This window comes from Juglans microcarpa x Juglans regia, chromosome 4D (genome assembly GCF_004785595.1).
Source record: "Juglans microcarpa x Juglans regia isolate MS1-56 chromosome 4D, Jm3101_v1.0, whole genome shotgun sequence".
In the NCBI taxonomy this organism is placed as follows: Eukaryota; Viridiplantae; Streptophyta; class Magnoliopsida; order Fagales; family Juglandaceae; genus Juglans; species Juglans microcarpa x Juglans regia.
This window is the reverse complement of record NC_054600.1, coordinates 2,730,157-2,743,400: the sequence shown is the minus strand read 5'-3', so window position 1 is coordinate 2,743,400 and position 13,244 is coordinate 2,730,157. Positions and strand designations below refer to the sequence as shown.

At 36.9% G+C, this 13,244-nt stretch overlaps 2 protein-coding genes across 2 annotated transcripts; both read left to right on the top strand.

Moving 5' to 3' along the window:
• Positions 1-1,050: 1,050 nt before the first annotated feature.
• Positions 1,051-5,799, top strand: LOC121260781 (F-box/LRR-repeat protein 3). The gene is made up of 7 exons (XM_041162798.1): positions 1,051-1,909; positions 2,674-2,799; positions 3,003-3,107; positions 3,218-3,617; positions 3,857-3,986; positions 4,087-4,381; positions 5,498-5,799. The coding sequence occupies exons 1-7, from the start codon at positions 1,277-1,279 to the stop codon at positions 5,741-5,743; spliced, it is 1,935 nt and encodes a 644-aa protein (XP_041018732.1). The 5' UTR covers positions 1,051-1,276; the 3' UTR covers positions 5,744-5,799.
• Positions 5,800-5,997: 198 nt separating this feature from the next.
• LOC121260780 (putative pectinesterase/pectinesterase inhibitor 22) lies at positions 5,998-8,348 on the top strand. The gene is made up of 2 exons (XM_041162797.1): positions 5,998-7,421; positions 7,581-8,348. Exons 1-2 carry the CDS (start codon positions 6,140-6,142, stop codon positions 8,249-8,251), a joined length of 1,953 nt encoding a protein of 650 aa, XP_041018731.1. The 5' UTR covers positions 5,998-6,139; the 3' UTR covers positions 8,252-8,348.
• Positions 8,349-13,244: the final 4,896 nt, after the last annotated feature.

Sequence of the window (13,244 nt, the reverse complement as noted above, 5' to 3'; positions counted from 1 at the left end):
ATTTAAAAGTTGAATAAAATTTTATTAAAATATTATTTTTTAATATTATTATTATTATGAGATTTAAAAAAATTAAATTGTTTATTATATTTTATGTGAGAATTTAAAAAAATTATAATAATAAGATAAAGATGAGATAAAACTAACTAAATTATCTACTTCTTTTCCTTTTCAAGCAGCGTTGCATTTTTTAAAAAACAACCAAATAATTTTTGTAAAATACTAAGAACAATATTAAATTACTTTGTTGATAATTGTTTATTTAGACCAATCATTTTTTGTTTTTGGTTAAATATACTGAATTGGATTATGTGGAAATTCGAGATGCAACAGGCCATCTTGATTTTCTTTTTTTTTTTTTTAAAAAAAGATTATCTTAAATAATAAAACTTTCCCAGGATATTTCTCCTTAAATTTTACTATCTATAAATATCTTGAGTGCGAACACACTGGGTGGGGCTACTACGCCCCACCTTTACCGCTGGCGTACCACTCAGCGCCCCTTTTTTATTTATTTATTTATTTTTTAATATATTTAAATATTTGTAAAAAATAAAAAAATATATTAATATATTTAAAATTATTTTTTTAATTATTAAAAAAAAATAAATAATTTTGACCAACGATTAAATTGGGCGATTAAACTAAATGGACAAAATAGTGTTTTCGATTCGAAAAAAATCTATAGGACTTCGTTTCAAAAAACATATTCAAACATTTTTTTCCCCAATTCTCAACGTTCCGAAAGTGTCACAAATTGCGTTGAAAAATACGGAGGAGCAGGTGGCTGTGGTCCCCTCCATTCCAGCCAATTGGATTTAACCACTTGTTCTTTTTCCACGCCCTCGATAGTCAAACTAAGATAGGTACGGTTTTTTGGTGGGACCCATGAACGGCACCGTACATAACAGTACTCCGTTACTTAACTTACTTTTATGAACGCTCCACTTTCGAGGAACTTGCCGGGCCGCTCCTTTAACCAATAGTTCTGTGCCACCTCACCAAAGTCAAACTAGTTTTTGTTTGTGTTTACATGTACAATCATGGTCAATTCCCACACCCAGCAATTTCTCAACGCTCCCTCCCTCTTTTTCTCGGCGGCACCTTTCTCTCAGCCAAGCTCAGATTTTCTTCGCCAACCCGGAACAAACCGAGTGTCCCTGGTAATGAACCTGGATTGGTAGAAGCCGTCTCGGTCTGGTTCAGTTTCTCTCCGTAACTACCTACCGGGATCGATCTCCTCCTCCTCCACCTCCACCTCGTCTTTGCCGTTTTAATGTCGCCCATATCATTGCTTTCTGTGTTAACCGAAGACTTACTCGTCCGGGTTTATACCAGACTCGGCTCCGATTCTGACCGAAAGACGTGGAGAATCGTCTGCAAGAACTTCCTCCGAGTCGACTTGGTTACTCGGCGATCCCTCCGAATCCTCAGGTTCGAGTTTTTACAGCGCCTTCTCTTCAAGTACACGAACCTAGATTCCCTCGACCTTTCCGTCTGCCCGCGCATCGAAGATGGGGCCATTTCGCTCCTACTGAGCCGGCCTGAATGGCTGAATTGGACTCGGTGCTTGACTCGGCTCACGCTTAGTGGCGCAACCGGGTTGAGACACTCGGGGTTGGAGCTGCTGTTGCGGGCGTGTCCGCGTCTTGAGGCGGTGGACGTGTCATACTGTTGGGGTTACGGGGACATGGAGGCCTCGGCGATATCGTGTGCCAAAGGGCTGAGGGAGCTGAGGATGGACAAGTGCTTGGGGGTCACCGATGTTGGGTTGGCAAAGATAGCGGTTGGGTGTGGGAAGCTGGAAAGGCTGAGCTTGAAGTGGTGCATGGAGATATCCGATCTGGGTGTGGATCTTTTGTGCAAGAAATGTCTGGACTTGAAGTCTCTTGATGTTTCGTATCTCAAGGTTTACTTTTTATCTCTCTTTAATTGTTTGAATAGTTGGAAATGGTGGAAGGTTTGAAAATGTGGATATTGGGACTGAAATTGTAGTTTTTATATGTGCTTGAGATTGATATTTCGAACTCTTTCGTAATCTGGGGGTACCTTGCCATTTTGACGTCCCTTTCTAGTTAGGAAAGTGAAACATTTGCTTTTCTCTTATTACTTTGTGTTTTTCTAGTTTTTAGCTCTTTGTTTCTGATCAACTTTTTCTAGTTTGAAGTTTTCTTCATTTGTCATTCCAATGTATATCTCTCTTCAAGTATATAGAAGCTCGGGCCAAGTAATACCAGTTCCACTAGTTGCCTCTTTTTTATCCTTTTTTTAATTATTAAAAAAAAAAAAAGCTTTAGTTTTTGAGCTATTTTTCCCAGTATCCTCTGTTTTTTTTTTTTTTTTTTTTTTTTTTTTTTCTCTCTCTCGATAGTGTTCTTCCACTTGCTCAGCATCCTAACAAAGAACATGGAAGACGAATCTTAAACAAGTTGAAGAATTACTTAAATCTTATGGTTTATCTACCCAACCCAAGTGAGAACATCATATATAGGTGATCAAACAGCATGCTAGAAGCAGACACAATAACATGTTGCATTGTTTATTTCGTTGACATTTTTTGGCAAACTAATAGATATTTTTCAATCTAAATGCTACGTGTTTTATTTGTTTATTTTTGGTTAAATATGATTCTTAGTTCTTACCAAAGAAATATGATGCGTGGCGTGGTTTCAGCTTACAAGTGAATCTCTACGTTCAATTGCTTCTCTGCCGAAACTGGAGGTTTTAGCTATGTCGGGATGCGCTTTTGTAGATGATGTTGGTTTACAGTTTCTCGAAAATAGATGCCCATTGCTACAGGTGAGATACTTTATAATTGGGCACCATATTTTACAAATAGGTTTGACAATAGACAATTCAACCAAACAAACAATTAGAAAATAAATTAACTCGTAAATAACTTTTTTCTGAGCTGATATTAACAATTATGAGTATTAATTGTAACACATATGGTTGAAAATCATTAATTTAATTGTACACTATATATTTTCCAAGGGCTGCAGGTGATTGACATATCTAGGTGTGAATTTCTTACTTATTCTGGTTTACAATCTGTAGCAAGAGGACATAACGGTCTTCTGCAGCTCAATGCTGGATGCTGTCTCTCGGTGAGTAATATTCTTAGCTATTTGGTGCATGTATTTGGTTTCCCTAATATATATGTGCGTATGTATCTGTCTGTATTTTATTAATGCTTGAACCTTGTGATTTCCTTCAGAGGCTTCCGGCAACAGTTCTCCACTGCTTGAAGGACATGAAGAATCTAAACACAATAAGAATTGATGGGGCTCGAGTCTCTGACTCAAGTCTCGAGATCATCAGCTCCAATTGCAAGTCGTTGGTGGAAATTGGGTTGAGCAAATGTGTTGGGGTGACCGACATGGGCATCATGCAGCTAGTATCTGGCTGTGTGGATTTGAAGATTGTCAATCTAACATGTTGCCGTTCCATCACTGATGCAGCAATTTCGGCTTTAGCAAAATCTTGTTGGAAGCTTGTGTGCCTAAAGTTAGAGTCTTGCGATAAAGTCACTGAGAAGAGTCTCAATCAGCTTGGATCATGTTGTTTGGGACTTGAGGAGATTGATCTGACTGATTGCTCTGGCGTAGATGACAAAGGTAAGCTTTCAAAGTTTATCCCTTGAGTATTGTCATATTAACTATGGTTAATCTGCTTTCATTTCTTAGTGCTTCTACAAAAGGTAGTTAATATACATGCAGATCCTGAATCTGTTTCATTATCTTTTGCATGCGTTGGTAGTATACTTGTTGAAATACATTGTCACACTGTTCCAAATTATTTCAAGTTCTAATTATGTTTGAATTGTTTTTGAGTATAATTCTCTTCTTATTTGCAGGACTCAAATATTTGTCTGGATGCTCAGAACTTTTATGCTTAAAATTAGGACTGTGCACAAACATATCAGACAAAGGATTGGCTTATATCGCTTGTAACTGTACAAGAATTAGTGAACTCGATTTATACCGGTAATTTAAGCCCTGGATTCCTTTTATCTATCAATTGAGAGTAGAGAAAATAGTCTAGGTGAATTCTTATCGATCTATCTATATATATTTTGGGTTGCAGCTGTACAGGTATAGGAGATGATGGATTAGCTGCGTTAACAAATGGTTGCAAGAAATTGATGAAGCTGAACTTGTCCTACTGCAATGGAGTTACCGACAGGGGGATGCATTATATTGGCCATCTTAAGGAACTCTCTGACCTAGAGATGCGTGGGCTCATCAACATCACAAGTGTGGGTTTGACAGCAGTTGCAGCTGGGTGTAAGAGACTGGCAGAATTGGATTTAAAACATTGTGAAAGGATTGATGACTCTGGTTTCTGGGCACTTGCCTACTACTCACGGAACATGCGACAGGTATGGCTCCCTTCTTTCGAATTTAAATGCAGTTTTTTTCACAGAAAAATAAGGATAGAGACTAGTCCTGACTAACATAACCACCAAGCATAGTGAGACTAAATAATAAGAGACAATGTGTGAGAGAATTGCAGCAAACCATCTCCAGGAACCTTATCTCTATAGTGAGACACTGCATGTGACAATGATATCAACGATTTTTTTTTTTTTTTTTTTTTGGGGGGGGGGGGGGGGTTGATCGGAATTTGAAACACAAATGGTGTGATAACATTGTAAGGCCTATGATAAATGCATAGCAAGTGTTCCATTATTTTGGTCTTGCATTTTGAAGGTGTTTTTAAGTGAATCTCATTTCCCATTATTTTCAATTGCTTTTATGTTTTATCTGTTGAAAACAAAACCTAGATATTGAAAGGACAAAGTAAAGATGAAGGGACATCAGAAAGAGATAGACTAATAGAACAGTTAACCTACCAGATCTGATGAGCAACTTTGTTTTAACCACTTCAGCAGTGCAGCTCTCAAAAGCCACTGGGGCATCCATGCTTTGATCCAATAGATTACACTCACGTCCCACTACAAATTGAGACACTCGCTGCTAAACAACCCCCTTCTGCCTGTATTAAGTCCTTAACCTATATTTTTAAGTGAGAAATGTTTATACACTACCGTTTCCCAGTGGAGTCGAACTTCAAAGAATTCAAATGAAATCATGTCAGTAGCTAGCTTTAAGAATGGAATTCTAGTTTAATATGTTGCAAATTAATGTTGTATAAATTAAAATAATAAAAAGTAAATACTACAAAAGTATTTGAATCAAATAAAACACCAACTTTCTGTATAAATTGCCTTTTTTAGAGCTGCAAATTGAATAGCATCCTTATAATTGCAATCTATTATGAGGTGACATATGTTTGTAGCATGTTATTAGTGGTTACTATAAATTAAAGTCACCTGTTTTCTTTTTCCACTTAAAACTCTATTGTCAAAATAGTCAGGGTGCATATCTGTATCTAGATTCATAAAACACATGTCTGCCGATGTATATAGGCAAAATCCCTTGATTTTGGATTTTTGGGAAGGGTTTTTAACTGAACTATATATTAATGTTGGCAGATAAATATGAGCTATTGTGCTGTGTCAGATGTGGGGCTGTGCATGGTGATGGGTAATCTAACACGGCTACAAGATGCCAAGCTAGTGCATCTCACGAAAGTGACGGTAAAGGGGTTTGAACTTGCACTTAGGGCCTGCTCTGTCCGGATCAGAAAGCTCAAGTTAAATTCTCGTCTCAGACTTGTACTTTCTTCAGAGACACTTGAGACACTGCATGCGAGGGGTTGCATGTTTAGGTGGGATTAAGCCTTTTTTTTTTTTTTTTCTTTCTTTTTTTTAATCTCAATGCATATTTGCAAGTTAGAAACAACCATTGGTCATTGGTTTTCTTGAAGATCATGGAGAAGTTCTTCCCTGTTCCTCTCTTGAGAAAGGGGTTTTTCCAAAATAATTCTTTTTTCCGCTTATTTCACTTTTTTTAGGATCCCCTGCCCGATTGGACATTTCTTGTTTCTTTCTTTCCATGGTACTAAAGCTTGCCAAATGGCCAATTTGTAGCATATTTGTTTAGAAATGAGGTGAGATGCAAAACTTGTATATATATATTTTCATATTCCCTGCTAGCTAAGTGCTCTCTGTGATGCTTTATATACCATAACAATGTGAATGAGGTCCTGGGCTTTAAGACTTTAGTGCTCGACTATGATTCTGGGAAAGGTAATCTTAGCAAGGGTCCCTTCATTGTGCAAGACGCAGCAGGCGTTAGGGAATACCAGTTATCGAAGCATTCTACTCAGCCATAGGACGGAATATTTAGGCCATGCCCTCGAAAGAAAGCATAAGATCGAGCTTGAACTTTGTCTTGGGAAAAAGCATAAAAGAAGGTATAGCTTTAGAACTCAGAAAGATAACCATTTCTTTGAAAGCAAACAATCCTTCATGCCTTCATTTATAAATAATATATATGTTCTTTTTTTAATTCAAAAGAACCATAAACAAACATCTTCCTTTCTCCTCCCTTATCATAGCCAAAGTTACAGCATGGCCTTAGCCCATTTTCTTCTAATTCTCGCCCTTTTTCCTCACCTTGAAGCTCTCTCGCATGGACCTTCCTCAAAAGAACCAGACCAAACCGTGCAAACCCTGATGATGCAAGCTTGCACCAACGTTGATAATCATTCTTCATGCCTCACAAATTTGCAGGCCGAGCTGGAAACAACAGTAGTATCTGAAAATCCTACTAATTCGATCCTGAGTGCTGCCCTTAGCAATACACTCAATGAAGCGAGGTTAGCCATCCAAAAGATGACTAGGTTCACTGCTTTGTCTTTCAGTTACCGTGAACAAATAGCAATCGAGGATTGCAAAGAACTTCTCGATTTTTCGGTCTCCGAATTAGCATGGTCTTTATCTGAGATGAAGAACATTCGAGCGGGTTTAAAGAGCGATCATTATGAAGGAAATCTAAAAGCTTGGCTGAGTGCTGCACTGAGCAACCCGGACACCTGCATCGAAGGCTTTGAGGGCACAGACAGACACGTCGAACGTTTCATAAGCGGAAGCTTGAAACAAGTGACGCAGCTTATTAGCAATGTTTTGGCTTTGTACACTCAACTACATAGCTTACCATTCAAACCACCTAGAACTAACACGACCAAGAAAAGTTCGGGTTTTCCGAATTGGATGACAGAAGGAGATCAAGAACTTCTCAAGTCTCACCCACATGCCATGCATTTTGATGCCGTTGTCTCATTGGACGGAACTGGTCATTATCGTACAATTGGAGAAGCCATTAACGCAGCTCCAAGCTATAGCAATAGGAGGTTTTTAATATACGTGAAGAAGGGAGTTTATAGGGAGAACATAGATATGAAGAAGAAGAAAACCAATATTATGTTTGTCGGGGATGGGATTGGACAGACAATTGTGACAGGCAATCGGCATTTCATGCAAGGATGGACAACATTTCGAACTGCCACTGTTGGTACGTACCTAGCTCTAATGCCTTCTTATTTGTTATTCTTTTGTATTGGCCTAATATGGCACATAAAACACAAAAACTTCATGTTCGGAAAGTCTTTCTTTACTGGCATGCAAAATGATTGATTTTACTTAATTTGTTCATGATGTTATATGCTTGTAGCTGCCTCCGGGAAGGGATTTATTGCCAGGGACATGACATTCCAAAACACGGCTGGTCCGGAAAACCATCAAGCTGTCGCACTCCGTGTCGACTCCGACCAATCCGCCTTCTACCGCTGCAGCATGGAAGGGTACCAAGACACCCTCTATGTTCACTCTCTCCGCCAATTCTACCGTGAATGCAGTATCTATGGGACCATAGACTTCATTTTTGGCAATGGGGCAGCCGTCCTCCAAAATTGCAAAATATTCACTAGAGTACCACTACCACTACAAAAGGTCACAATTACGGCCCAAGGCAGGAAAAACCCACATCAGAGCACTGGGTTTTCAATCCAAGACAGCTCTATTTTTGCTACCCAACCAACTTATCTAGGGCGGCCATGGAAGCAATATTCTAGGACTGTTTTCATGAACACTTATATGAGTGGTCTAGTCCAGCCAAGAGGGTGGCTCGAGTGGTATGGGAACTTTGCCCTGGACACTCTGTGGTACGGTGAGTACAAGAACTATGGGCCTGGGGCATCGCTTTCCGGGCGGATCAAATGGCCGGGTTATCACGTTATTCGGAATGCTGCCACGGCTAGTTACTTTACTGCCGGGAGATTCATCGACGGGCGATCATGGCTGCCGGCTACAGGCGTCAGGTTCACAGCGGGTTTGAACAATTAAGTCATTGTAAATGTTGTTAGTCCTTTTTTCATGATATGTGCTATTTTTCAAGGTGTTCTAGTGGAAAAAAATAAGAAAATAATTAAGTTACTAATTAGTTTAATGCACATGCAGATTATGTCTATGGCCATTTGCTCAAATCACAACACATTAACAACATTGTCGCCTTCTTAATGCTAATTTGGAATTTAAGTATAGAAATTAATCTAGCCCAAGCCAACCTTATGATCGATCTGATCATGAGCATCTGATTGATTTGATCCATATATCCTAATTAATTTAATTGGAAGGATATTCAAATTAAGAACCAAAAAAGGGTGCGCGGCTGGATATTATAAATGCAATAAATTAAGATTTCGTGGCCATGCAGGAGTCAGACTTTTTGGTATGCATATTTTAGGGTACGTACGTTCTTGATAATTAACAGCGTGAAACATTCTTCGTACTTGTATTTTTTTTTAGTTCTAAAAAGAAAATAATTGCCAGGTCAAGACCACAATGAACAACTGCTAGGCCCTTGCCTAGTCTTGGTATAATTTGGTAGCAGCATGCATGGGTTTTTGTTCTAGAAAAATAGTAGTTACAGTTCTAACTACGCAAGTGCCGTGCAATCATTTTTAAAAAAATAAATAAATACGAGATTTATACGAGATTTACATGAAAAAATAATAATTTTTTAATAGTAAACTTTACTCTTTTTCAAAACGACTGCACAGTACTTACGCATTCTACGACTACATATAACATTACTATTTTTTCTAATTAGTTTATTTATATATAGTCAGGAGTTACTGGACTTAAAATAAAGAAAAAAAGAAGATACTTGCCATAAAAAATTAAGTAGCTAGGGTCCATTTCCTGCACATGATTGTGTTATTGTTTCTTAATTCAATAAAGGGGAAAAAAACATATATTATGTAAATTATAAACCCATTGACCAGGCCATGATCTTATTTGCATTTCTAACCATGCTATATATATTCCTGATCATTTACATACATAATTAATCAACCACACACATATATATGTATGTTGCTTATGTGTGGTACTGAGATTGCCAAGTGTGGTTATAATTTGGTACGTACCTGCCAGTTGGTGTGCTGAACCAACATACATAGATATTATAAAGACATTAATTACCTCTTAAGAACTGGTCACGCAGTTAAAGGTATATGATCTGATGGTACAGCACTCAAATTTTTAAAATGAAAGTCTTATCAATTCGACCTTTTTCTGAAGAAGAAAGAAAAGAATAAAAAAAAAAAAAAAAAAAAAAAAAAAAAAAGGCATTGCAAAGATGCTTTTTCACCGACAATTATATCCCTTTACCATCCATCGAGCTTTGTTATTGGTACGTAGTGTATAATATTAGTAAGCTCGATGATGATCATGATTCCTTTTAAATATTACAAGTTATGCTGCGATGACAATATTCCCGCAAGGACTGCATATTATAATATTCTTGGAAATATGAAGTCAACAATTCGAAAAGTCACCACCGATAACTCTCAATTAAATAAATGAGAAATGAGTCCGATTATCACTAATATCATCTCATACATTTTTGGAGACAACTAAATAGATATTTATATTTCAAAAATATGAATTTTTTTGGAAGATAAGAGTTTGAACGATTATTATTTTCTTGAACAATAATACGAATTTAAAACAAAATAGATATTTATATTTTAAAAATATATTACAAATTGTTCAATATAAATAAAACTAATCAAATAATTCAGAACTAAATAAATAAAATACTAATAAAATTATCAGTACATTATACATAATTGTTCAATATGCAAAAACACTTATAATGAAATTCAATTGTTTGGAGACCTGAATTGTTCCATAAGCATCTGCATTTGAAGCTGCATCTGTCTTTGTTGTTCTTGCATTTGGAGTTGCATCTCTCTTTGTTGATCTTCTTGCTATTTTATGTGCATCTCCATGTCTACTTGTTTCGTCAATTGAGCCTCTAACTCCTGTTGTTTTGCCATCAATTCTTCGATTCTAGAATTTGCATTCTTTAAAGCAATGACAGTAGTCCTTGATGTTGATGAAGAGCCTGAAGGCTTTATACAGCGACCCAAACCCCTCAAGTAGCCAGAACGTTTACCTAGAACTTGTATAAAAATTTCAACATCACTTGTTGATAAATTATGATTTGATGCAGTTTCAGCACGAATGGTAACCATTTTATCCTACACACAACATATAAAATTAATATTGACAAAATAATTTAAATATGATTAATTAAAAGAAATTATAATACTTACATAATTCTCACGAGCATCGGGATGAGTCCACTCTCCATTACTATTAATATGTGATGCAGCATATAATTTTGTCAAATCATAATTGGTATCTGACTCTTGCTACAAGAGACATTGTTAAGATATAAAGTCTATATTAAAAACAAACTACATAGAATAAAAAAATAAATAAATAAAAAGTACATTACCAATTTCTGAGATAGTCGATGGAAAGATCTTGAGCTTGCATGATGATGAATCTTTAACTTTGATCTATTCGTTTTGTTTATAGAACTTCGCTCCTGCATAGAAGTTGTAAAAGTTAGTAAGTGAGAAATTACAAATATGACATATAAAGAATTCATTTAATTTACCTTATATGATGGATCCTCAAACATGTCGCAAAGTTTTCCCCATGCTTCAGCTCGAACATCCTGAAAAGGATGCTGGCGTGCATCTTCCTTGGTCTCATACTTCCTGTAATGCTCGTGATATCTTGTCTTATACTTGCGGAATGCATTAGACATAAGCTCTTCGACAGTCCTACGCTCCTCTCTCTGACCAAAATTTAGTTCGAAGTCATCCTTGAAAAAGTATATACACAAAGATCATTTAGAATATTAAATAATATGAAAAAAAAATATTTTTATTTAAATATTACGCACCAAACAACGCTTCTTTATAAGCTCTTTCACATCTTGCTGGACTTTATGCCATGACCTCGTAGCCAAAGGTGCATAAGTCCGTGTACGAGCACCCACATGTGAAGCAAGCCAAGCTGCTTGTTGTCCCTCCCCTCCGGTATGTTCGTCAAGAATGTTAACCTTAATCTTACTTACTTTACAATATTTCTCCAACGTCACGTCTCTAGTAGTGCCTCGTTCGTGACGAGATTGTACTGTCATCTCTATAAAATAATATTAGTTATTTACCTTGTATCAATTATCATATATCTTAATTAAAAAAGTGAGTATTAGCTATTTACCTTGTTCTGTAATGTCAATCTCTAATGGTGAGTCAGACGGAGAGCTAAGAACAGGTGGAGATGGGATGCGAACTTCTTTCCTCTTTGGTGGCATAATTGCGAGATACTATATCATGTGAACACAAAACCGATCAATCATCTGTATCAGTTTCATCTATAAATTCGCTCTTATCATCTGTAGATACTTCAGATAAGTCAACACTTTGATCAACTGTCGCTTCAACAATTTCAGCCTCAATATCTTCCCTTTGTAATGGGATCATCTCATACTGGCTCAAATCTACAAATAAGTTAATGGCAGGTTGACTCTCTTGGTATGCTTCTTGAGTAGAGGGATCATCTTTTTCTTCATCTTGTCCCTCTGCCTCAGGGATAACGTCAAAAATATTTCTAAGAGAACTTTTGTACTGCTTGCTATTGATTTCCTAACTGAGGATCGTCTAAATAGAATATTTGAGATGCTTGGGAAGCCAAAATAAAATGATCATCTTCATACCATTTTTTTGATGTATTAATACTCAGAAAATATTTATCCTGGCATTTTCCCGTTCGAGGATTGCTTAAATCCTACCAATCACACTTAAATATATAAACCACAAGCTCCCTCACATATCTTATTCCAATTATATCTATAATAACTCCGTAGAAATCAACATTCTCTCCATCATGACTCCCTTCGACAAGGACACCACTATTTTGTGTTTTCCTATAAAGTTCTCAATCAATTATGTGATATCTACTTCCTCGAGAAATACATGTAGAATATCGAGCAGTGCGCCTCGAAGGGCCACGCGCCAGTGCATATAGTTCGTCTGATATATCGTTCGGATTATTCACATGCATTTGTACAACTTACATATCAATGGAAAGTGACGTACAACTTTCTACGGCACATTCTGCTTCTCAGTTGTCCATCTTGATTCATGGCAAATGGGACACTCATTCAACTGCTCATTCTCTTGCCAAAATAACACAATCATTCTTATATGCATTTATTACATTGTAATCAAACCCCAATCCTTTTTTCAACTGTTTTGCTTCGTAAAAGTTGCAAGGTAAAATATTGTCCGATAGAAGTGCCTCTTTAAACAGCTCAAGCAACATATTGACAGCCTTAATAGATATTCGGCACATGGATTTTATATGAAGTAGTCTAACTGTAAATGACAACTTACTGTGCCTTCTACACCCTGGATATAACTCACGCTGTGAATCATTCCATAAGCGGGTAAAAGTGTCATGGCACAAATCATTTGAATTTGATGGATCTGTTCCACTTTTATCTATAAACATTTCCGCACCAATGTCGCCCAACATTTGTTCCATATCCTCTTCGGCCTCGTCACCAACAACCTCAGGATGTACATCTTCATCGATATCTTCTTCTTCATCTTGAAATTCAAATGACGTTGGATAGGGTTCTCCATGTAAGATCCAATCTGTATAACCTTGGTCAATACCTTTGACAAACAGATGCTCTCTCACTAACTCTATCTTATGAGAACGTAAATTCTTGCAAAGTCGACATGGGCATCTAATACGACCGTCACTGCCAATTGTACAGGATGCGAACTCCAAAAATTTCTTAACTCCTTCAGCATATACATTGTAATCATCACCTAACCGATCTCTTACTCGCATCCAACTCTTATCCATGTCTAATATCCTATTGCAAACAGTCACGTGCATAAACAAACAATCAATTATCTAACATGTAGTGCAATTCTTCATTTCACCGGGTAGTTGGTCCTAT